The sequence below is a fragment of the Eurosta solidaginis genome, chromosome 5 (genome assembly GCF_040869045.1).
Source record: "Eurosta solidaginis isolate ZX-2024a chromosome 5, ASM4086904v1, whole genome shotgun sequence".
Taxonomy (NCBI): domain Eukaryota; kingdom Metazoa; phylum Arthropoda; class Insecta; order Diptera; family Tephritidae; genus Eurosta; species Eurosta solidaginis.
In genome coordinates, this window is record NC_090323.1 from 205,513,775 (window position 1) to 205,540,101 (window position 26,327).

General features: G+C 41.2%; 2 protein-coding genes across 2 annotated transcripts in view; one reads left to right on the plus strand and one right to left on the minus strand.

Moving 5' to 3' along the window:
- The first annotated feature begins 371 nt into the window (after positions 1 to 371).
- Positions 372 to 3,995, plus strand: LOC137252238 (cytochrome c oxidase subunit 6A, mitochondrial-like). Its single transcript, XM_067787667.1, has 2 exons — positions 372 to 802; positions 3,650 to 3,995. Exons 1-2 carry the CDS (start codon positions 460 to 462, stop codon positions 3,883 to 3,885), a joined length of 579 nt encoding a protein of 192 aa, XP_067643768.1. The 5' UTR covers positions 372 to 459; the 3' UTR covers positions 3,886 to 3,995.
- LOC137254602 (cilia- and flagella-associated protein 52) overlaps positions 3,766 to 26,327 on the minus strand; it is a 51,668-nt gene continuing 29,106 nt past the window's right edge. The window contains exons 3-12 of the mRNA XM_067792395.1: positions 24,719 to 24,961; positions 22,844 to 23,053; positions 19,808 to 19,911; positions 19,322 to 19,749; positions 19,087 to 19,259; positions 16,275 to 16,504; positions 11,906 to 12,122; positions 11,598 to 11,835; positions 4,276 to 4,419; positions 3,766 to 4,204 (exon numbers count right to left, since the gene is read on the minus strand). Coding sequence (XP_067648496.1) covers positions 3,968 to 4,204; positions 4,276 to 4,419; positions 11,598 to 11,835; positions 11,906 to 12,122; positions 16,275 to 16,504; positions 19,087 to 19,259; positions 19,322 to 19,749; positions 19,808 to 19,911; positions 22,844 to 23,053; positions 24,719 to 24,933 — 2,196 coding nt within the window. The 5' untranslated portion in view covers positions 24,934 to 24,961 and the 3' untranslated portion in view covers positions 3,766 to 3,967. The remainder of the gene's footprint in view (positions 4,205 to 4,275; positions 4,420 to 11,597; positions 11,836 to 11,905; positions 12,123 to 16,274; positions 16,505 to 19,086; positions 19,260 to 19,321; positions 19,750 to 19,807; positions 19,912 to 22,843; positions 23,054 to 24,718; positions 24,962 to 26,327) is intronic.

The window sequence follows — 26,327 nt, forward strand, 5'->3', positions numbered from 1 at the left end:
AAACAACAACACCAGCTTTGAAATTCAGCTAAGAATCACTCTTGTCTTGTTGGAGAAGGTGAGTACCGAAGATGAGCTGTACGAGCTATACGCAGACATCAACACAATCCAGGGCATTACAGCGGCTACGCTGCCTGGGCCACGTTATGCGAATGCAGGATGATGCTCTGGCTAAGAAATTTCTTTGGTGTGACCAATTGGCGCCAGTTAACCCAACGACGAAAGCGACTGGCACGCATTTTTGGACGGCCATAACCGTTTAAGCCGTTAAACGCCAATTAAGTTAGTCCAAACTTTAAGCAAAAGCCGTCACCATGGTCTCCAACCGAAAAAATGTGTGAGAAGTGAAAATTTCCCTTCATCTCGGCAAACTTAGCATTTTACTTAGATTTCACGTAATTGAAATTTTATTGCTACTTCATTAACAAACAACTAAAAGAAATTTAAAAAAATTTGAATATGCAACGAATCTCAAAATTTTCTGTAAAACAAATTTTAACTGGAATATCGCGTCAATATGCTGCTAAAAGTGGCAAAGACGAATGCGACAAAGGAAAGGGTTCGGACTCCAAAAAAGGTGGTGGTAGTGCCGGTGGGGCTGCTGGTGCAGATGCAGGTGCCGATGCAAAGAGTGGTTCTGGATGTGCACCTTTGAATAAATTTGATTTGTGTGAAATGAAAAAAGGTGGAAAAGACGAAAAATTTAAAAAGTGTGGTGCTGAAGATGGAAAAAGCATTGCAAATATGGGAAGTGTTGGAAGAAAAAGTAGTTGCGCTGCTAAACCGCTGTCAGATCCAAAAGGTAAGCTTATACTATTCATACTTTACTCGTGATAAATGTAACTGCTGAAATTACCACATGAATTGGGTACCGTTTACAGTACTATCCAAGGCGACATTAGCCGCCATCCGGTGGGTTTGCCATGTGTGAATCACGTCCGGTTTTTTTGTCGAGAGTTTAAACTCCAGTTTACTGCCCTGCCACTTCGGCCGCTTAAGTTGAGATGTTAGTTACACGCCAGAGTTCAGTGCGAACAATTTGGTTTGACCATGTCAAACCTTCTAGGTCATCTCACCTTGCTTACTTATTAGCCAAGCCAACAGTATCATCTAGCTTTTTCGCTTCGCGTAACATGTCACTATCACCGAACAAGTCCTCGGCGACCTTATTTACAACGTTGCCAAACCAAATGTCGGTAATATTGGACATCTACTTCGTTGATATTACGTTATCGCGATGTCTCATGTAGCCGGAATATCATCTACACAGTTAGGTTAGAGAATATTCCCCAAAAAAGCGAGAAACAAAATGTTGCACGAACAGTTTCTGTTGAATACTCTGAAACCTGGGCGTCCTAACAGCCAACTGACTAACGAGGACCAGCCTCCAAGAGATATAAGGAGCAATTTCCGCAAGCGCTACAAGGAAATTTGGCACAAACGAATTCAACCGTTTGAACCAAAAATGGCCCTCAGTCGTTCTCAGTGTTCAATAGCCGAAACTCGCTGAAGAAGACTACTTTCCAGGGATATGCCCGTTACTCTGGCACAACTTCGCACTGGATACTGCAACTGTGGGAGATTGATCGCTGCAGTTCATTTTGGCTTTCGCACTTCGATCCCAAATTCTAATACTTTCCACTAATCCTCAAATAGTCCCCCGATAACATGCTCTGGTTGTTTTGTTTTTGAAACAGTACTTTGCCCTTCTAAATCGGCGCATCCACTCAGAGACTCCTATCTTCTAATGTAAGCCCTAGAAAACTTACATTTTGAACAGGATTGGCCACAGTAATGTTGATGTTTTAAAAGTTTCCTTCATTGAGTAGTCAAAGATGTGCTTGGCATCGTAAGAGAACATGAGCATGTCTGACATGAGTTTAACAAAAGAGCAACTCCAGTTTTCCTGGATAATGGCGATTGAACACTGATTGAGCACGTCTTATTGTGGGTGTCATTGATGGCCTGCCGGTGCACTTCTAATCAAAAGGCTGAATGTTTCCTAATCTTATGCTTAAGCTTTTAGTAATGTCTCATTATCGTCTGGGAGGTAGTGCACTGGATTTATACAGCCATTGTATGTCCTATTCTGCTATATCATCTCCACATAAAAAGGCTGCAAAGCTCAAAAGTACAAAGGAGCTCTGAACCTATGCCTAAGGATGGTAAGGGTAGGTTGTACTGGCCGGTCAATAAAAATCTCACATAGGCTGAATATGTCTAAAGTGTCACGAATTCTTTCGACAATCGGAAGAAAAAAACAATTAGGTACCAGGACCTATGCTATAAAAGAACTCCAACCTCTTGGCCAATACTAGAAGCTTCTAGGAACTAGCTTAATAGCTACTCGACCGTTTCTTCCAGCAGTCCACATTTACAACATCTGCTGTTATTGACGAGGCCTTATATATAAGCATGCGTCTTCTCTTCTTACAGATACGAACAACTTTGTTAGCATCGGCTTCCCCTTTTTGATTTCTCCCAAGCGGATTAGAACATCTACCCTCGATTCGTGGAGTGCTGCTCGTTCCTTTGCCAGCTCATAGCCATTTTCGTCTTCGTCTATCCCTATGTGACCGGCAACCAGTAGAAAGTTAGGGAGCGATGCTTGTTTGCATTACAGGACACTTCTTGATGAAGTGTGATGTTAGATTATTGTCTTAATGGCAACTGCGCCTTAAGCACACATCCTCCATATTTTCTGCTGCTTTTTTCGCGGTTACAATTTCCGCTTGAAAAAGCACTATAGTGATCTGGCAGCCTATAGCATCTACTTATTTCTGGATCCACACAGTAAACATCAGAACCGACCCCTCCCGTTAATCGGTATACACGTGTATAGTATACGCTGTTATTTTCACACCTTTGCCCCAGTCCTCCAACTCTATTATGGCTCCAATATCTCTTTTGAAGCACAAGAAAAGCGACAATGTCCTCTGTTCGCCCCATATTGATTGACGCTCTTCTGATATAGCCATACGGCCTGCACTCAAGTTGCTCCGAGCCCTTAAGCCTTGTTAAGGTTGTTAACGCAAGGTTGCTGTTCCTCTAAGGTTAGGAAACGGATATTTATTCTCTCGGACAGCCAGGCCTTGCTAAATATGCTGGAGTCATGTAGCGACAAGACAAGTCGCTCACAAAATACCGCAGGTTTTTCAATGCGTTTTCCCAGCACTTCAGCGCCAACCAGCTGGCAGCGGTTTACGATTCCACAACCATCCAGGAAATGACTCGTTATACCTTTGCTACCCACAAGCGCTATAAATAGAGCAAATGTACTCTAATTAGAACATTCCTCGTGCTAGATATTATTAGTTCAGCCTTCCTATGACAAATAACGCACAGTTCAGTCGGGGCTGTCATCCCTGATAAAGGCTTTCACTGGACACTTGCATTCACGTTATAAGCGGCAATATATCTGACCGCTGTGCCGTTCTCCGTTCCTAAGTGGAACGCGTCTATAAACCATTTTTTTATTATCTTACAGGTATCCAAAATCGAAAAAGGTCGTTAACTAAGTTTATTTACTCCACAAAAGGTTCCATTTGAAGGCATTACAATGTCCTCATCTGTGGCCTTAGCGAAGGGCTGAAAAGTCTTTATCTCCTAACCTGACTAATCCTCTACATATTTTTTATTTTCATTGCAGGATCCACAGCAGGAACTTTAAGAAAGATTTGCCTGTTCGGTTTACTACCATTTGTATTTCTTATGAGTATCTTAATATTCTCTACAAGAACTCACGAAGAACGTGAAGAATTTAAACCTTGGCCACATATGTATAAGCGGGACAAACGTTTCCCTTGGGGTGATGGAGTTAAATCCTTTTTTCATAATCCACATACCAATGCTTTACCTGATGTAGGCTATGAAGATGATATTTAAATATATACAAAGAACAACATACATATCTACAGTATGTGATGTATTATTTCGAAACGTTTCTCAAACAGAATTTTCCAATAAATTAACATTTTTTAATATCCGGTATAAAATCGCAATTGATATCCGGCTGTTTCTGCATATTTATGGGTGGACATTCAACGCAGCACACATTGTCCTTTGGAGTATTCTTTAGAAGATCATCAATTTTTTCAGACTTTACACTCTTTGATGTAGCTGGTGCAGGCTGTGGTTCGGATTTGTCTTTAGAAGTTTCCGCCATGGTGGATTGTGGTGGGGGATTAGCTTTACCCCAGTACTCCTATATATATTTTTTAAATGAGTGGAAGTATCAGCAAAGATGGTTATGTAATGGATATAAATCGTACAAACCTCTGGAACATCCCATATGATAATTGAGCCATCAATGCTGCCCGTAACAAACAAACGACCATTAGGGCTGAATGCACAGCTCACTACAGGCGAGGAGTGTTCGTAGCCAGCACATACTGTTATTCCGCGGTTATAGTCCCATAACTGAAAGAAAATACAAAAAAATTACAAACTGCAGTAGAAAAAAAGAAAGATAACTTAAGCATTCTCAGATTGTCGTTTTTACTATACACATCTTTAGCAGGCAGGGCTCTGTCAAACCTAAGATCATTGTGGAGTGATAGAACGGGATAGAATAAATGGTTTGAAGTGGTGATATATAATCATTCCAGTGATAGTTGCGCTGGTAACTCAACAATCTATTAACAGCAAAGAACTTACACTATCGATGACACGCCACAAAAGCTTCGAAGATTGTCTTTGTTGATACATAAATTACAGAGACAAACGAAGTTTGAAAAACTTCCGCACCCCGAAACGAGACGTTTTTAGCACTTTGAGGTTCAAATATTCCGAAAACCAAACCCAATTTAAAAATTCTGACTCCGTATCCATATGCAATGTACCGAAGGCCTTTATTAAGTATAGGCTCATTTCTGGGTCTAAAGTTGTCAAGAGAAAAGTTGTTCGAAAGATTTACGGACCTCTACGCGTTGGCGAGGGCGAGGATCGAAGAAAATTTAATGATGAATTGTACGAGCTTTACGCAGACGAAGAATGAAAGATTATGCTCCGGGTTAGTAAGTATTAATGCCAGTTAACAGAGCGAAGAAGCCACTGGCACGTTTCCTTGGGGAGTATGCGTTCCTCTTTCGCAAGTTTTGGGTACTTTTCTTTGAGTACTGGATTCACCGGGCAATTCCTGGCATAGAGGTCCGACGCCTGTTTCTCAGGTGCCGTATGTCCTCATAATGCTTACGTAGATGACTCCTTAAGCCCCTGGTCGTTGTTGGCTTATCAATCAGATGTCTGTTGGGATGCCCAGGTTTCTGGGTATTCAACAGGAACTTTTTGGTTAGCATCTCATTTCTCTCCCTGATGGGGAGCATTCTCGCCTCATTATGTAGATGGTATTCTGGGGACATAAGAAGACAGCCCGTGGCGGTTCTGAGAGCAGCATTTTGGCAGGCCTGTAGCTTCTTCCAGTGAGTTGAAGTCTTCGGTACCGGCTTCGAAACCACAACTACAAAATAACATATTGTCACGGATATTAGCATCACTAACCTATACCATCACTAAGGCGATGCTAAGGCCATGCCAAGCAGTATTAACGTCAATAATCAAATCATGTATACACATATATAAGGCAGCCGAAAGAGATGTCACACACAGATGCATTTACTTATACGCCTATGTGTGTGCGAGAGACTGTAAACTACAAACATTCACATCAATAATTCAATCATTATGTATCTACATAAACGAATAAATAATTGCGTCTACACATATGTACGTATACGAGCAGCGGAGCGGCAATGCACAAACACAAGCATATATCTTATCTGAGTTGTCACAAGAGAGAGCAATAATTTGTGCACGTAGTTGTGGCTGGCGATTTTGTAGCCGAACTAACTAGTAACTTCTGGAAATCGAAGAGCCTAGAAGCATTGTACAGGTTTACAAGTATGATATGTATGAGAGGGAAACAATTTCTTTCCCTTTCTAACACACGACAGTTTGACACTTCGGTCAGTGTCAAACTAGCGTGGAACCCAGTGGAACCTGCGTGGAACATGAGTTTTGACACTGAACGAAGTGTCAAAATTACCGGGGTTGCTTCGTCGAAAGCGACACAGGGAAGCAACAAAGGGATCGGAATATCAGATATGGGTTGCTGTGATGGTAAATTTCTTTTAACGAATTTAGTAGGAAATTTTAAGTGCACCCACGTGGGTCCTTCAGAAAATTATAAAAAAGTCTTCAATTGGGGTATCTGAGGACGCGTAGTTATTTCAGTATTAAGAATACAAACACGGGAGTTAAGTTTTTCTACCCGTTCAAAAGTTCTGCGCGAAAAACAGTTTGAAACCGAGGTCGACTGCAATAACCCGTCCAAAAAAGCGGAAAGAAAAATGAATAGACGCGTTTTGTCCTGTTGTCAATAGTCCGAAGAGAAAAAGTATTCGAATTATTGGAAGCGAGGCAAAAAGGCGTCTATTAATACCTCCCCCGACTGGTCGTGTTTTAGCAATCGTCCCCGTAAAAAAGTATCACAATTTGTTAATTAAAATTGTCCAAAATATATGGTTATTAAAGAGAGATGTAATTAAGTGCTCGTTTGAAAGTAAATAAGTATATTTCTTTGTAATATAAGAAAAAAAAATTTTAAGCAGTTTTCGATAGCAGATACTAAACTTTGTTTGGTCCTAAGAAGTACAACAGTGCCAAATAGCATCCACAAAAAAAACGAACAAGAACAAGCATTTTATCAGGTGAGCGTGGCTGTGTATGTGCGTGCTGCTACATATACTACTTGTGGACCTGTACAATGCCTAGAAGTATGCAGCGTAAACTATAAAAGCGGGGCAGGCGAGTAAGAAGAATTCAGTTTGATTTGAGTTGTCAAGCAGTTTGATTAAGACGATATCTAGCGAGCAATAACAGTGTTATTTTGAATAGTAGAGTTTCATTAAGCAATCAATCAGTGTGGTTATTAAGCAAGCTATTCGTTGCACAGTTTGTTATTGTGAAGTACTTTAATAAAGGCCATTTTTCCATCATTCAATATTGGAGTTATTTATTCAACAGTTTAGTGATTCGAACTTAGCAGAGGATTGCAAATAAGAGGATTTGCAGCAAATTCGTTACAATTGGTGTCAGAAGAGGAATTGTTGAATAAATTCCAGAGGACAACAAGGACATGGCAAAGTTAAGTGAATTGAAGATCCCGCAACTGAAGAAGGAGTTGGAGAACCGTGGATTGAATACAACTGGCATTAAACTCGAACTTCAGGCACGACTACGAGAGGCAATGGAATTAGAAGGAATTGATGTGGAAGAGTATGTCTTTCATCATGATGGCGAGGAGACAACAAAAATTGAAGAGAAAAACGAATCATCACAGACAATTACCAGCACAGACTTGAACATGATATTGGCTGCAATAACTGCTCAAACATCGACAGTAACATCTAAGATGGAAGCGCAAGAGGCACGTATAACAGAAATGTCATCACAAATATCCACCAACATGTCATCACAACTGGAAGAACAGAAAACGTATATGTCATCACAGATGGAATCCCAAGAGACATGAATAACATCGAAGATGGAAGAACAGACGACGTATATGATATCCCAACTGGAATCGCAGGAAACCCGTATAACATCACAATTGGAAGAGCAGAAGACATATATGGCATCCCAGCTGGAAACACATGAGACACGTATTTCAGAAATGTCGACACAGATTACATCAAAGATGGAAACACAACTGAAAGAGCAAGAGGCGCGTATATCATCAAAACTCGAAGCGCGTATGGACGAGAAAATAACGCAGTTTGAAGAAAAATTCGAGGCAGAGGTGGATGCATTGAGAGGTCGTATACAGGAATTGCAACTTAATCGGCCGACTGCTTCAGCGAGCAATACGAAGGTAAAAACTCCATCTTTTGACGGTTCTCTTCCTTTCCAGGTCTTCAAGCTACAGTTTGAGAAGACCGCAGCAGTGAACAACTGGAATGCGGAAGATAAAGTTGCTGCACTGTTCGTGGCATTGAAGGGGCCAGCAGCGGAAATCCTACAGACGATTCCCGAAGGAGAGCGGAACAATTATGAAACATTGATGGCTGCTGTAGAACGACGTTATGGAAGCGAACACAGGAAACAGATATACCAAATGGAGTTGCTGAACCGCTTCCAGAAGCCTGGTGAAACATTGCAAGAGTTTGCGTCGGATATTGAAAGGCTAGCACATTTAGCGAATGTGGACGCACCCGTGGAATACACTGAAAGGGTAAAAATCCAGAGCTTCATAAATGGCATACGAGATGTGGAAACGAAGCGGGCTACATACGCAAACCCAAAGCCAACATTCTCAGAAACGGTGTCACAAGCCCTGATTCAGGAAACAGCGTCGCTTCTGTGTAAGCCAGTTTTCAAAGCACGCCGTGTGGAAGTAGAAAGGCCAGAGTGGGTAGACGCAATATTGGAGGCGCTGAAAGGATCGCAAAAGCGGAGTGAAAAAGTTATCAAATGCTTCAAATGCGGGAAGTCCGGTCACATTGCACGTCATTGCGATCTTGGCCTTAATAGTTCCAACAATGTGGGTGGGCGTAAACGCAAAGCTGGAGGAGATGAGCAAGAGCATGTAAGAGGTAGAGAGCTAGATCCAGCTATTGAATGCCCTGTGATATCTGTGTCGCAAATTGGTAGAAAATCGAGCAGTCTTACCGTCAGAGGGAATGTGGATGGCAACGAGCGAATACTGACTGTAGATACGGGCGCATCTCATTCCTTGATCCGATCTGACTTGGTCAACAGGAGAGTAAAACCGTTACCTGGAGCAAAGTTGCGTACGGTCACTGGCGAGTATATAAAGTTCAGGGAGAAGTGATATGTGAAGTATTGATTGGGAAGGTCATGGTTCTACACAAATATGTTGTGGCGGAGATTGCTGATGAAGTTATATTGGGAGTGGATTTCTTGGTTGACCATGACATCAAGATCGATATGCAGAGAAGGGTGATGCGTTATGAGAGCCAAGATGTGCCACTTAACTTTAGTTTGGAAAAAGGGTTCAGCAGTAATCGGGTACTGGTGGAGAATACTCGACGAAGGCCACGAAATTCAAAGGTAAAGGTTGGTGGATCGAATGGGCCAAGTGGATCAAAATCAAAGGTGCCTGCGAGAGAAACACTGGCATTGACAAAACCTAAAAGACGCAGGAAAACGAAGCAACGAATTTCCGAGAAAGAATGCGAGTGTAGTTTCAAGCCGGAGCGCACTACTGTTGTGAAATGTGGGAACGATACCGACTATGCAAAGCAAATCCGTCCAGCGCCAGCTCTACGAAGTGGTTCATTGACCAAACAACAGAGTGTGAAGGAACGGCCCAGGGTAATGACTAGTAAGATGAAACACTGGCATGACAAGAACTTTAATTCGGAAGGTTTCTTGGCGGGAGATTTGGTACTGTTAAACAACCCTCACCGGCGGAAAGGTGTTCCAGCCAAATTTCGGTGCAGTTGGGAAGGCCCGTACAAAGTTGTAAAGAAGATCAGTGATACCATCTACCGCATACAAACCACTGGGAAACCACGGATTAGAAGAGTGGTGGTACATTTGGAGATGCTAGCGGCAGTTAGATCGGGAGATTTGTCTGATCGGGACGATCAGACTTAGGTGGAGGGCAGTGTCACGGATATTAGCATCACTAACCTATACCATCACTAAGGCGATGCTAAGGCCATGCCAAGCAGTATTAACGTCAATAATCAAATCATGTATACACATATATAAGGCAGCCGAAAGAGATGTCACACACAGATGCATTTACTTATACGCCTATGTGTGTGCGAGAGACTGTAAACTACAAACATTCACATCAATAATTCAAGCATTATGTATCTACATAAACGAATAAATAATTGCGTCTACACATATGTACGTATACGAGCAGCGGAGCGGCAATGCACAAACACAAGCATATATCTTATCTGAGTTGTCACAAGAGAGAGCAATAATTTGTGCACGTAGTTGTGGCTGGCGATTTTGTAGCCGAACTAACTAGTAACTTCTGGAAATCGAAGAGCCTAGAAGTATGCAGCGTAAACTATAAAAGCGGGGCAGGCGAGTAAGAAGAATTCAGTTTGATTTGAGTTGTCAAGCAGTTTGATTAAGACGATATCTAGCGAGCAATAACAGTGTTATTTTGAATATTAGAGTTTCATTGAGCAATCAATCAGTGTGGTTATTCAGCAAGCTATTCGTTGCACAGTTTGTTATTGTGAAGTACTTTAATAAAGGCCATTTTTCCTTCATTCAATATTGGAGTTATTTATTCAACAGTTTAGTGATTCGAACTTAGCAGAGGATTGCAAATAAGAGAATTTGCAGCAAATTCGTTACAATGTATAACGAAGCAGCGGGCTGTTTCGAGACTAAAGACTTTCGCTACTTCCAAAGAGGAGGCTCTGGAATTAAACAAGGGGTGCCACAGGGTGGTGTCCTATCCCCACTTTTGTTTAATTTCTACATATCTAAGCTACCTTCACCACCGGAAGGAGTCACAATCGTTTCCTACGCCGATGACTGCACAATAATGGCCACAGGCCCATGCCCAAAGTTCGATGCGCTATGCAATAAAATAAACGGCTACCTCCCTGATCTCTCCAGTTTTTTCGCCTCGCGAAACCTGGCATTATCACCGACTAAATCTTCCGCGACCTTATTTACAACATGGACGTCCCAAATGTCGACCATTTTGAACATCCACGTCGATGGCACTACGCTACCGACTGTCCTACACCCCAAAATCTTGGGTGTGACGTTTGATCAGGATCTACATTTTGGTGAGCACGCAGCCGCAATTCTTCCGAGAATTCAGAGCCGTAACAAAATCCTCAAATCCCTCGCTGGCAGTACCTGGGGAAAAGATAAAGAAACGCTCATGACTACATACAAAGCAATTAGTCAGCCGATTACGTGCTACGTCACCCATATGGTCGCCAAGCCTAAAAATTACCCACTGGAAGAAACTGCAGGCCTGCGAGGATCGCCACGGGCTGTCTTCTTATGTCCCCAGAACACCATCTGCATAATGAGGCGAGAATACTCCCGATCAGGGAGAGAAATGAGATGCTGACCAAACAGTTCCTGTTGAATACCCAGAAACCTGGGCATCCCAACAGACATCTGATTGATGAACCAGCACCGCCTAGGGGCTTAATGAGTCATCTCCGTAAGCATTTTGAAGAAATACGGCACCTTAGAACCCAGCCGTATGAAGCGAAAAAACACAAGCAGGTCCTTGGTGAACTCCATAAACAGGCGTCGGACCTTTATGCCGGGAATTGCCTGGTGAATCCAGTACTTAAAGAAAAGTATCCAAAACTCGCGGAAGAGGAACGCATAACAACAACAACAACCGGTACGTACCAGATCTACATCCGGCAAAGCACCATCAACATCGATAACACTCCCCAAAACCTTCGGAGTGTGTTTATCGCTAAAAAACAACAACATTCCATTTTCACCATCGAAACCCAATGTGAAATGGCCTATAGAAAAACACCCAACCCAAAAAGAGATGTTAAATGCATGAAGTTTGTTTGCTCATTGAACCCCTCATCTCAAAAAAAATTAGTATGAACACAACAAACCTTAACTATTTGATCGCTCGATACTGTTAGAAAGTAGTCACCAGTTGCATTTATATCCAAAAAATTGATGGAATTCTTCTTCGTGCCATGAAGCTCCCGTATAAGACTACCATTATAAACCATCCAATAGCTTATACGTCCATCTGCACCGCAAGCAAGCAATTGAACTCCAGTCGGAAAATAACGAGCGCACATAAATTGCGTGTTGGACGTAATGACGAACTTGCGAGTCAGGCGCCTGCAATTATATAAGTTTTAATTAAACTCATTATCTTTTATTTGATTCATTTATATGTATATGTACATACTTTACATCCCATATGACGCAGGAGCCATCGACACAAGCTGATATAACTTCAGTATCCAAATGATTAAAATCCAATGATGATATTGGACCTGAATGATCCTTTAAGACGCCTAATAAACTTTGACGAAACGGCTCAATTTTCCAAACACGCACTTGTCCCTCGACACCTCCAGTAACAAGAAGACGGCCATTTGAGGAAACTCTTAATGCACTGCAGCCTTTACAATAAGTAGACGATAGTGTAAATAGGAAAACTTTTTTTTTTTACTCTGGGTGAGAGGACGTGTTCGTTCTACACGGGTAAGACCATAAAGACCGTGCAATTAAACGGGTTGGATTATGTAAATATATGATCAGATAGCATCGGCAATAAAATGTGGTTGGTGAAATATTACCCTTTTTACTGGTCGAAGGTTTATGTGGATGTTTATGCTCTAGTTAAGGGAAGAACTGCTTGCTGGACCCCCAGCGGGTTCGGGGGTTGGAATATAACCGCGGTAGGTATTTCTGTCGTAAGAGGCTACTAAAATACGAATTGGATTCAAGTGGTTGTGCAGCGCAACCCTCTCAATGGGTTGCCAGCGCAATATATAGCTTCTCCAACCCAATTTTCACCCTCACTTACCCGTGGCGAATCCTGTTTCATTAACAGCCGAGGCTCTGGCGACCCCGAGCTTCTGATGGATCTAGGGGGTGGGAGGGCGGAATGGCCTAGAAGGTCGCATGTGGTCATAACAAATCGTTCCCGAGATGGTCGGGCTTGGTACCGGAACGTACCGGATCTACATCCGGCGAAGGACCATCAACATCGATAACACTCCCCCAAGGCCTTCAGGGAGTGTCCTTATCGCTACAACAACAACAACAACTGCTTGCTGGACATGATGTTATGCTCTAACATTGGGATACCTTTACAGTCGCTACACCGATAATTCTCATGACATTTCAACAGGCATACTTCTTAGTGCTGCTTTTCTTAGGGCTATTCTTGTGAATCCCGCAGAAAAGTATGTAGTCAAAGAGTATATACAGCCTTTGGGGATTGGGACGACGGGACTGATGGCGCGCTTCAGTTATCGGCGTAGACATAACGGCACGAGGCTGAGAAAGATATGAGTTACCTTGATAAGTGTGAACATTAGTTTGCACTGCTTACAATACGTAACTAGCGCTAGGAGCCGACCATCTTATGGGGTAAAAAGGTGTACATACTGTGACGAATATTATCATTACTAAGTGATACTCACATCACTAATCTGATACAAAGTATGTAAATAAAGGCACAACAACAATAGAGTAAGCTGCCACTCTTGTTTACATCAAATCAATCATCATTTACTCACATACATACAAGGCAACGGAGAGATACGTACAAACACATGTAATCATCAGCCGAAGTAGTACTCACATATCCACGTAAATGGTTACACACTACAAATATACATGTCTATGGCTGGTAACCAAGCATGAAATTCGAAAAATTACTAGAGCTTAGTAGAGGTATGCGAATGAAGCAGCGGAGAGTATAAAAGCAGCACAAGCTGAGTAGTCAGTAATCAGTTTTAAGCTATTGTTTGTGAAGTTAAGTGTTATTGTGAAGTACCTCAAAGTAGTCTAATAAAGACCATTTTGCATTATTGAGTATTGGAGTTATTTATTCAACAGTTTACCGATTCGAACATTAGCAGGTTTGGAATAAGTGGAATTTCACTAAATTCGTTACAATACGAATCACTGTTTTAATGGGGGTATGAGAGGAGAAACGACGAAGATAAATTTCGGTCAATGTACTTGCGACATATGAACGTAACATATGTAGTATTTCGTTCGGTATTAAATATATAATTCCTCCCCCCCCCCCCCCCTCTCCCTCCCCACTCAAAAAAAAAGCTCGGGACTACCCAGCTGCAAAGAACTGCTGCTGGAAAGAATAGCGCCCCCATAGACAGGGATAAGGGAACTCATTATTACACTTTCTTTGATGTTCTTCGACGTCAACTCTTTAAAGGTGCTGCCGCGACCAATAGCGAAGTTCCATAGGAATTAACAATATCAAAATCGAGCAAATTATTTTTCTGGACGATCTTGGCCAAAACAAGAAATCAAATCTGCTACCCTTCGTGCTAAATGAAGCCACTAAGAGCTTCTAGGCGCAGGGTGGTTGGACATCTGGGTAGATCGTATATACGGGCACGATCATCGTTAATGTCTCCGGTGTCACAAAACTACAGTCTACAACATATCGGCGTTCACGGACGGATGACTTCTTGACCACGTCAATTATTATAAGTTTGCTGGATTCAGTAAGAATGTTCCAATCCGATATTTTCGCCATCCAGGAGGCATTGCTGGATACAAATAATACCATCAATAGGGTATTGCTCTCTTTTGCGATAGCCTGGCGGTTCTTCGAGCCCCCGGATCAGCGGCGATAAAATCAAAGCTGGTTGATCAGTGTAAGGAGTGATTTTTATTAGTCGGCATAGCTTCTCCCTGACTTGGAAACCGCGAAATCGCAACGACTGCATTGCTATAAGGACGGAAGTACGGATGGCAAGCAATACCTTTGTCGCAACCTCCAGAGCTCAAGGATGTTGGGCCGGGAAGCTTCTTTAACCTTCATGTGCCCGGGATATAAAACTTACGTATACGGTCGGAAGTCTACATTTGTAGCAAGTATGTAACTGCATGTAAAACCACGATAATGTTTAGATAAAAATACTTGTATGGTGATTATTTGACGTGTACGTGTGTACCAACGATTTTATTTAAAAATATTGAATTCAGGTAATAGTTTTAAGCCAAAAAATGTATTAGTTTTCAGGAACTGAACAGCATTTTCGCAAAGTATATGTTTCGGCATGGCCATCGCACACTACTTTTTTACACCAACTACAGATTTTGCGTGTACTTTTACGATTTCACAGTGTTGACAACAGGAATATGCTGGTTGTTTATCGCTGGAAATATCAGATAAAATGGATAAATCACCTTCAGAAGTGGCAGCAAAGGAACCATCTAGTGCCATTTCGATAGCTTTACGTGTTTGGATGTGTCCCACCACCCGCGGAACTTTAGAGAGTTGTTCCATTGCTGGCATAAAAAGCTGCTTGGCCCAGCTCCGCAAGAACTTTCGTCGCGCGTCTGTACGACGGTCATATGGACTATTTTCCGAGTAAATGATGAATGGTGCAAGTTCACTTATACATATCTAGCATGTTATAAAACATGGCCAAGGGCAATGCAAAGTTTCGCGTTTCGTTGAATATGCAGAAAGCATTTTATCCATTCCGTCGACGCCTCCTTTGTTTGTATTGTAATCAAGGATATATTGTGGGCTTGTTTTTCTTTTCAACTACAATTGAATCTGTCAAAGGTGTACTGGAAAGTATTATGGATGATCTGCCTTTTTTTGGGACGTAAGATACCAAGGAAAACTTTCCATCGAGAAACCCGAAAATGTTAGGCTCTTCTGCTCGATTGCGGTCAGCCATCATTTCATTTGGTACAAAAGTCTTATTTTGGCGAACAGTACAAAGAAGTGCAAGACCTTTGGACATTGAATACTTGCCCAAGTTTAGCGATAAAAAAAATTGTCACAAATTATAGTCCTTCCTGTGTTCTCCCAATGGCATACAAACCTTTGCACAACACCTTCTCCTACGTTGGTTGCTCGATTAGTATTTGAGTTCTTTCCCATATATATCTCACTTTTGAGTGGATAGAACGATTCATATAATATTTTGCATACATTTTATATAGTGACTACAAATGTAGACTACCGGCTGCAAGATGATGTTTTTTTCAAATAGGGCCTGGGTGTCAGGCAAATAATAGTTCCAGTGATATTATGCTCTTAATCGACTCAGAATCGATAATTAGGAAGCTACTGAAAACCTCGGGCATTGTTGTTTCGCAACTTTTTGTTTTATTTGACTTTTTTCCCCAAATTGCTACAAATGTAGACTACCAGGCACATGAAGGTTAAGATCTGCCATCAAAACTCCTCTCCACACACTAACCAACGGATCAACCATGTAACGATGATCCAGTTAAGATAAGATTGGAGGATATGGAAGTAAATTATTTTTTCCAGAAGATTTTCAAGCTATTGCTCATTAAAGATTGCAAGTAGCAGATGATATGATAAGTTAACTCAAGAAGTGGAATACAAATTTAAGAAGTTCTATGACGACAAAAGCCAAAGATGAGTTTTATGAAAACTGTTATATTTGTATCTGCTTGGGATGATATGAAATGGTCTATTCGCTCGACTTCCATTGGCCATTTAAGAAAGATCGGAAGAAGCCAACAGAGTAAACAAAAGTTGAGTATTCATTGTATCTTCTTTCTAATGTTGCTAAACAAACCTTTATTGTGGGCATTCGGTATAGCGTAGATCAAACGTCCACTGATAGGGGTAAATGCGCGTATGACACCATCATTCCAGGCTGAGACAATGCTGCTGCCATCATTAGTAAATTGCAAGGAGACACATTTAAAGTTGTAGACCATGATACGTAATAGCTCTTGCAGTCGTCCGATCGACCAAATTCGTATGCTTTGATAACCAGCCGAGGCAAAAACTGTAGACAGGTTTCTGGAAATAACGAGGTATAACTATTAAATGACAGTGGTATAGATGGATGTATATATAAAGGGCGCTGTGGGTTGTATGCCGAGACAAGTAATCCCTGGGAAGAATCGGGATAGGGAGAAATATACATCTGCGCATATGGAAACGAAAAAGTAGTTAAATAGGGCGCTATTAGATTGGGCGCGATTAAAAGGAGGCGAGAACTTTACATGACCGACCAAGCAAGAAAAGCGTGGAACCAAGCGCGGAGCACTGTCGAAGTTCATGTACAAATCTTACAACCTAAGACTAACAAAGTTACCCTTATCAATGAAAAGAGGGGATGTTAGGCTTATGATGGGAATTCTGACAATATCCTCTGGCGTTTTTAAATTAGGAATTGTTAGTGTTAGCAGATGTAGGAAGTACGTTTGTGCTCCTGCCCTGCACTCGCAAGACTAAGCAGAAAGTAGCATAGATCCTAGGAAGCTTCTCGTAGTTGCCAAGAGTACGGAGCTATTTTTACCTGGTCCTGGTCTGATAACACTATGGACTCATTCTTTGTGAGGTCCTCACGGACTTTTTTCCAAATGCCTCTAATAGGTACACCACTTATGATGTTTCTCCAGTCTTTCGATTTCCATATCCACCTCTTATATGGGAACCTGATACAGGGTCAGATAGGTGTACAAGCGCTAGGACAGAAAAATAGCGGCGAATTTTCGTATCGGCCATGATAAATGGATTCCGAAAAGGCCGGGAGTACCGGCTCTATATCTCGCTAAATACCATCAATGTCGATAACAGTCGATAAATTCTTGGAGTTTCTTTATAACTACAACAATAACAACAACCAAATGTTTTATGAATATTATTTATGGCCTAATTAGAACTATTTGTTAAGCTTTTCAATAAGCTCTTTGGTTCTCCTCGCTATGAAACTGGTATTTCGACGTTATAAGGAGACATGACGAGCCAGTTCTGAGAGTTGTGTTCTGGTAGGCTACGTCCCTGCGTTATTTTGCAATTTGGTGCTCAAATTAGAAACGCGCACTCGTATCCCTTCCTTCTTATATGGCCAGCGTCTTATGGCGAGCGCTTTTTGGTATGTGGTAGGAGCAACTACGCGGTGACAGTGTCCAGTGACTGAATTCGAAAATGCGTTTAGAGCAGATTTTTCGCCTATATAAATAACCTCGCTTTATCTATATCGGAGTCATCTCATCAGCGACTTTGATTGGGTATACATATATTTATATTTTTATGATAGGTTAGGTTGAACTGACCGGTCAATATAGACATAGGGAAAGTGGATGGTGCCGTCCATTAATTACCAATACCTGGCAGTAGAAACACTGGAAGATAATAACTTAAACTGCAGCCGTGTCAACTTTTATATTGACAGCCTAGCAGAAATAAAGGCAATAATCTCACATAGCACAGCATCTAAAAGTGTGTTAGTGTGTTAGTGTGTCAGCAATCCCTGGAAAGAATCGGGACGGGGAAAAGCATACATCTATATTGGCATATGGGAATAAAAAAGGACGAACGCCCAATTAGGTTAAACGATATTAAGAGAAGGCGAGAGGTGCACATGATCGACAAAGCGGGAAAGGAGTGGGTCCAAGCGCGGGGCTGTAAAGTGTCGAAGATTGCCTTAGTATAACTAAGATGCTCCTATCATTAAAAATAAGAGGACTCTGCACTCATGACGGGTATTCTGACTGAACACTGCCTTTAAATAACACTTGGTCAGTGATAGCAGATGTATGAAGTGCGGGTTGGTGGAGGAAACGATCGAGCACGTTTTGTGCTCGTGCCCTGCGCTTGCCAGCCTATGACTCCAGCTATTGGGAGTGATACAGCTGTCTAGAAGCAGCAAGTGGCATAGGTCCTAGCAAGCGCCTAGTATTTGCAAAGAGGACGGACGTATTTTTAACTGTAGGTCCTGGTTTTTAATAGGGTTTTTCAGTTTGGGCATTAAATAAACTTCTTATAACACTACGCACTCATTCAGTCTATGTGAGGTCCTCATAGACCGGCCAGTTCAGCCCAATCTAAACTCCAATACTTGGACGGGACATACATGTTTTATGTCGACTCCGAACGGCAGCTGCAAGGCAGATGAATTTTCGCTGTGAAGCTTTTCATGGCAGATGTTTGCCGAAACACTTCCGAGGGGTGTCCCCGCTAAATGTTTACTTGAGTCCAGGGTTCAAGGCGGAGCACCACAAAAATGTGCGGAGACAGAAAATAAGAGAGTTTAAGGGAGGAGGGAGAACCAAAAAAACAGGATTAGGAAGGGTAAGGGAAGGAAAGTTAGCGAGGAGTAAAAAGGAATGGTGAGAGTAAATAGAAGGGAATGTTCGGTTCTTAAATAGGAAGGGGAATGGCAAGCGAAAATGGAGTGGATTGCAGAAAACGAAAGGGAAAGAAGGCAAAGGGGGCAAGAAAGGATAAGAAAAAGGAAATATCAAAGGAAAAATAAATAAATTTACCGACTGAGACTTTTCGAGAGATCGAGCACTCGTTTGCAGGCCAACGACATCAATAGAAACTCACGTTACACATAAAAGTTTTATAAAATGTGACTGTTCACTACTCACTTGGGAAATACAATTTGATTTACTGGCTTAAGATGACAAGTCTTCAATAGTTTACATGAAAATTTGGCAATATTCAAAAACCATATTTCATTTTGATCAGTGCAAACGAAGAACTCATTGGAATTAATATTCACCAAAGAAGTGACAGCGCCATGCACATTGGCCCGCTTAAGCTATTGGATGGATTAGAAAAAGAGGAAAACTTTAAACATTATCAACATTTGGTAAAACTCACTGTGCGCAACATTGGCCACGTTGGGCTTGGATAATCTTTCATCGCTTCCAGTGTTACATCTTTACGTTCTTCAACTAGCTCCAAGGTGCCATCACCTGCACCCACCAATAGCAATCCAGGTTTGACGATATACAAATGACGTACACCATTGACATAACGCTCACAATCTTTGCCGTATGGCTTTCGTTTATTTAATTTGCCAAAAGCTCCGACCATGGCAGCTATCATACCCGGTTTAGTGACATTATTAGGATCACAACAATTGAGTACAACTTTTACAATATCGCCTGTCATTGTGCCTAGATAAAGATATTGATCGGTGGGATCAATCTGCATACCCGTATATATGCGTTGAACTTTGCCCACATGTACATCTTGAACGGTCAATTTCTTACGTTCACGCTGTATACTCCACATTCGTAAATGTCCTGACGTAAAAAATATTAAAATAAGTCAATAAAACAGGTTTAAGCGACTGATACTTACGATCTCCACCGACGATGAAATGACATGGACTATTGTGCAATGAGCAAACAGTAAGCGCATTTCCGGATATCGCGCGTGATGCCGGGGTCTGACATATTGGAGTACTAAAATAATAATGGAATTAGCAAAAAGATTTCTCAAAATTTTAATAGAGGGAACTAAAACTCAAAAAGGTTCGAACTCGTCTAACTTTCAGCCCCAAATCAAAGGCGTACATTCAAATTATATTGTAATTTAGGGAAATTCTGCTTTTTTTAAACCTTCTGCTAACGTTCGAAGCGCTAAACTGTTGAATACGTCACTCCAATATTCTGTATTGCAAAATGGTCTTTATTAGACTATTTTGCGTGTAGTACAACTATACCCCACAATTATACTTCACTCGCAACTGATGCGTGTTTAAATCAAACTGATTCCTTATTACTCAGTTTGCGCTGCTTTTATACTCTCCGTGTATCGTTCGCCTATTTCTCCAAAGGTCTAGACGTTTCACCTTCAAGAGCTCTTGTAGCTCATGCTTGGTTACCAGCTATATACGTGTATATTTGTAGTTTATAGCCACATGCGTGTGTATGTGTGAGTAACTAAATAAGTGTTGCTAGCTTTAATGTGGACATGTATATAAGAGTGGCTGCTTTTGTTGTTGCGTGTTTATTTCCTAACAGCCTAGTGATGTCAACATTCGCCACAATACTGTTTTCTTATTTCAAACAATAATATTTTTTTACTTTTCGAAAAGCAAGTCTTTTGAAAAGTAATCCACAGAAGCAGGCGAAACAACAAAGCTGTCTTTACTAAATATTTTCTCTGATAAATGAATGAGCCTCCTCCACTACTTGTTTAGCTTGCTGCGAAGGTTTGAGTTTTTAATTAAAACCTCCCAATTTCCAGATAAAGCTGGCTTATTTATTGTCCTACTTATGGTATCCGAATAACTAAATGTCGAGCGTATCATTTTGAGATTCCGTTCGCACAGCTTTGAATATATCCATGCACGGAAGAGTCGAGTTAGCAATGGGAAGTAACGTTATACCTAAAGCTTCAGGCGTGGCATTCTTACTTCAATTACGGGGAATCATTAGTCTTCAGGCAAGCTATACTCGAAACATACTTAACTATCTTAATTGTTGATCGATAGATATATGGGTGAGGGGGTTTATCCAAAGTGTCCCACAGTTGATCGTATTCTAGTTGGCGCAGTAGATATAAGTTTAAACTCCTCCCAAAAATACGACGAGTTTGCCGTTTTAGATTTCACACCCGATATTACAAGTATAGCCATGGCAACACAAGAACCAACATTGACGAAATCGCATTATTGAACAAGTGCTGCCATTTCACAAAAAAGGAAAGTATGCCCAAAAAAGAAACTCAAGCGTTTTAGTTAGCTACGGGGAACACATACACAGTACTCAGTACTTATAAATTTGGAACCTGCAGAGTTTCATTCGAAGTGGCGAGCTGTCTTCAGTGTTAACAGTAAATTGAGTCGCCCATCGATTTTAGAGACTTTTTCTACAGAAAAAAAAAAAACAAAGATAAATAGAAGGCGCGAGATACCTCAAAGGAGATTTAGGCAAAGCTTCTCTTCCGATTTGCGCCGTGCTACTGTTATATTTTTTTCCTACAAATTCTCGTAGGGGGCCCTAAGAAGCTTTTCATGCAGGATCGGAGTGGTTGCTAAACCACTGATGAGGGGCGACACCGCTTAGATATGTTTTTTTAATTGAAAAACTGTTTCTGAAGATTTCGATGTTGTTTTTCCCGGCCATTCAGCCAAGGACCTTCGGTTTGGCCATTATTGTTGTTATTGGTGTAGCGATAAACACTTCCCCCCCTTAGGTTTTGGGGGTGTTATCGATGTTGAAAGTCCTCGCCGGATATGGATCCGGTACGTTCTGGTTACAAGCACCATTAGAGTACTAGACCGACCATCTCGGGAACGATTTGGTATGACCACATGAAACCTTCTAGGCCATACTGTCCCTCCCACCCCCTAGATCCATCAGAAGCTCGGGGTCGCCAGAGCATCGGCTGATAATGAAACAGGATTCGCCACGGGTAGGTGAGGTTGACAATTGGGGTGGAGAAGCTCTATATTGCGCTGGCAAGCCCTTGAGAGGGTTGCGCTACACAACACCTTGATTCAATTTGGTATTTTAGTCGCTTCTTACGACAGGCATACCTACCGCCGGTATATTCTAAGCTGGGGAAGATTGTACCTTCTTTCCTACTTGCAGATCCAGATTTTTCAGGTACCCCTACCTGCCAGATCTCTTAAGTGTCTTTCAGGCAGAAGTTGTAGCCGTGAAGAAAGCTGCGGAATATATACATAGAAAGGGATAGACACGATGCAAACCAAAAACCCAATGCGTTTTCAAAGGAGGGCGCAATACTTGATGAGTGGAGGGTAGATGCCAGAATCCTCTTGGGCAAAATCAAAAGGAGACAGGACTTGGATATGATCCACCAAGCAGAATTAACGTGAATATAAGCACGGGGCTGCAAAATTTCTAAGATCATGTGCAAATCTTACAAAGTTGCTCTTATATTTAAAAGGAGAAGACTAAAGGTTAATAATGGGCATACTAACTAAAGACTACCTTCTTGGGCCTCTTCATAAACAGTAAAAGTAGGAAAGTAAGAAGAGCGGGCGGCAGCAAGAAACAGTTGAGCTGATTCAGTGTTTGTGTACTGCACTCGCGAGGCCAAGGTTGACTGGGAAGGTGGCAGAGTTGCCAGATCTCGAAGCATCATTTGAGCTAGGTCCTTGAAAACTTCTAGTATTTTCCATGAGGACAGAGTTGTTTTATAACATACGTTTTGGTGCTTAATTGGTTTTTTACCTCCGGTCTTCAAACAAATTCTGGTAACACAATGGACACCTTCCTAACCGCTCCCTTAATTGTTTTATACCCAACCCCAGATGGATGAGAGTTGCCTTTTACCACAGGCATACATAAGGCATATTTCCACAGCAATTAAACGAGATGGGAGACTAAATCTAAAAAAAATGCATACTTAAAACCGACTCACCGCGCATCAGTATCCAAAACAATAACGGTACCATCATCCTTTCCACCAACAGAAACCAAACATTTCTCATCGGCCGTAAACGAAATCGATTGAACTAAAACTTTGTGAAGATCATGTCTAGCTAGTTGTTTGCGCGTTGCGAAATCCCACATGATCACATAAGCTGGGAAGCCCATGTGATTTCGCTGACCAGAGGCTAAATATTGACCACTGAAATATTATTTTATTAACTGAAGTTAGATATATTATTGTTTTAATCGAGGACCTAAAAAAAGAAAAGCTCGTCGTTCAACACCAAATATTTTGGTCTCGCTGAGAATCACTTTTCATGATTCTTCGTCTAATCTGTAAGGCGCGATTTGAAGTGCGCACGAGTGCGAAGCAGTGCTTTGGGCTTTCATTATTATCACTAATTGGCGCCTAGCCGTCTAAACGATTGTGGCCGTTTTATAACAAGTCCCAGCTATTCCTGTTTCGCGATAATTGACGTTAATACGAAGCAGCAAGTGAGATCAGGTCTTTCTCCACCTGCCCCTCCCAACTCAGTGGAGGTCTCCCACAACATTTGCTTTCAAACGCTTCTTGGCCGGAGCGTTTACGTGCATTCGCATGACATGACCTAGCCAGCGTAGCCTTTTGGTTTTTATACCCTGCATTATCTTCTTATCTGCGCAAAGCTTATACAGCACATCATTATACCTCCTACGCTACTCGCCGTCGGCTTTACGAACAGAACCATAAATCTGCGGGAGAGCTTTTCTCTCCAGCATTCCAAGAGCCATCTCATCTTTTGTCGACGCTGTCCATGATTCCGAGCCATACATCAGAAAGAGTATGATGAGCGACTTTAAGAACGTGATTTTGGTACGTCGAGAGAGGAAATAAATAAATAACGTCCGTTGAAATACTATTCACGAGCGGTATTTAACTGCACCAATTAGATATTGCTGAGACGGCGAATGAAATAAAGGAACGCGGCAGTATTCATAACTTTAAAAATTCCCTCTCGTTTTATATCGGCGAGTGTGATATGACGAATAATGTATTTATATTATATATGATGATCAAGAAAAAAGCTGTCATACTTACGGCGAACTTTTTATTTTTTCAATAAGGTCCATTACAAGGCGAATTCAGTAGCGATGTTCTTGGGAGAATCCAAGGCGAATTCAGTACCAGGTGTTGTTATCCCAACAGTCAATGAAAATTTTCTTTTGATTTGACATTCTACTGCATGGCGAATTGGTTAAAGGCGAATCCATACCAGGTGGTGCAAAGCGAATTCAACCAATTCCCCTTGCAGAAGAATGTCAAGTAAAAAGAAAATGTTCATTGATTTCGATTAACTGACATATTGCTGTACAAGGATTTGTATGGAAAATTATCAAGAAGAAGCAATCAGCTGTTGGGATAACACCACCTGGTACTGAATTCGCCTTGCCATCACCTTGTATGGATTCGCCTTAGGCTTAAGAAATCAGCTGTTGGGATAACACGACATAGTACTGAATTCAGCTTGGTGGTGGCCAAGGCGAATTCAGTACCAGGTGGTGTTATCCCATCAGCTGATTGCTTCTTCAGATAATTTTCCATACAAAGCCTTGTACAACAAAATGTCTGTTAATCGAAATCCATGAAATTTTTCTTTTGACTTGACATTCATTCGCCTTGGTGGTGGCAAAGCGAATTCACCCAATTCGCTGTGCAGAAGAATGTCAAAACAAAAAACATTTATTTTAATTTCGTTTAATTGACGTTTTCATATTCCAAGGCTTTGCTTGGAAATTATCAGAAAGCTGTTAGCTGTTGAGATAACACCATCTGATACTGAATCCGCCTTGGTACAATATATAAAATTTCGAATAATTTTCTTACCTTTTGCTTATTGTCAAACATGAAACTGCATGCGTGTGTCCACTTAGGAATTCTTGTTTATTGGTCATCGTATTGGATATGCCAATTTTATTGCCCAATGGGTATATCATGCTCACCTTATCCGGATGCAATTGAAAACCATTTTCGACTCTACCGTTAGCACCGAAAATGGCGCGTGGCTCCAATTTTTTCACATCCACCAGAAGTTCAGACATTTTTTTTCGAAAATGGTCAATGTTATATCTTTGAAATATTTTTAGTTCTTGAGGTCAAATAGTTATATTTTTTTAGCAAAATAGAGAAATATATGAATATATTTTGAGCAACTGGCTGCGATAAAATTCTACAAATGTGAAAACTTTTTAGCTTAATTCATTTTGATTTTTCAATATTTGACATTTTCATAAAAACAAGACAAAGCAGTAAACAAAAGTAGAGGTGATATTGAACTGTAAGTTTTTTGTTGGTTTTGGCGCGTAAGTAACCATGTTGAGTTGTTAGGTTGTCCAAACAAAGAATGGAATACAATGCAATGAATAATAGAATATATCTATAACAGATTCAGCGAATAGGGTTGATAATGGACTATCTTAACTTCATTGGCCCGTAGTCATGGCGAAGTTAAAATCGACGAAACTATAAACATATTGTGGCTGTTTAAGCAATGAAATCTTTTCACGTATGGTTCTCATTATTTCTTGGCCCTTAAACGCCCAGAGGGGCGTAGCTTATATCGACTTTTTAAGCCAACTCAAAGGACCTCCCTCTAACTATGCTGCTAAATTAGGGTTAGCGAAATACTTTGTGTGCTAGAATTTCTTCATCCATTCACATAACATGAACGCAGTTACGCAGTGGTTGAGCTTTGCTTAACCACACTAAGCGGGTAACGTCAAATATTTCCGTGGTAGGCATGCCCCTCGTAAGAAGCGACTAAAGTCCACAGACTCGAAGGGTTAGGATATATCATCAGAAAAATCGTTCTCAAAGCGGTCGGGCTAAAAACTCCCCTAACCTTAGTAGGGTGTTTTTGTGGTAACAACAACAAGCTTTTATTGCCAGAAAAATATTTATATTTGCATAAAGCTTCAGTGGAAATACCGTCAATCTTTTGGAAAACTGGTATCTCGAAAAATCCAAGATTCTTCTTCTATAGACACCATCCAGGATTCAGGCCCGACGAGAGGGGGGTGGGGGGATGAGGGGGTCATTACCCCCGGGCCCGGGCTTTGGAGGGGCCCGGGAATCTCAAAATGCTATCCAAGCTTTTTGCTTACAGAAAATAAACAAACCACACCTTTAATCACATTTCGTAGATACATAGCAATCATTTTAAATTTCAACAAATTTTATAAAATTGAATTCGTTTTCTGTTGCAGCAGAAAAATTCGGTATGATGCAAATTCTTATACAGTTATATGTATATTTAAATAAAACTCTGTAAGTAATAAACTGTACTTATTATACTCAGTTGAGCAGAGCTCACAGAGTATATTAAGTTTGATTGGATAACGGTTGGTTGTACAGGTATAAAGGAATCGAGATAGATATAGACTTCCATATATCAAAATCATCAGGATCGAAAAAAAATTTGATTGAGCCATGTCCG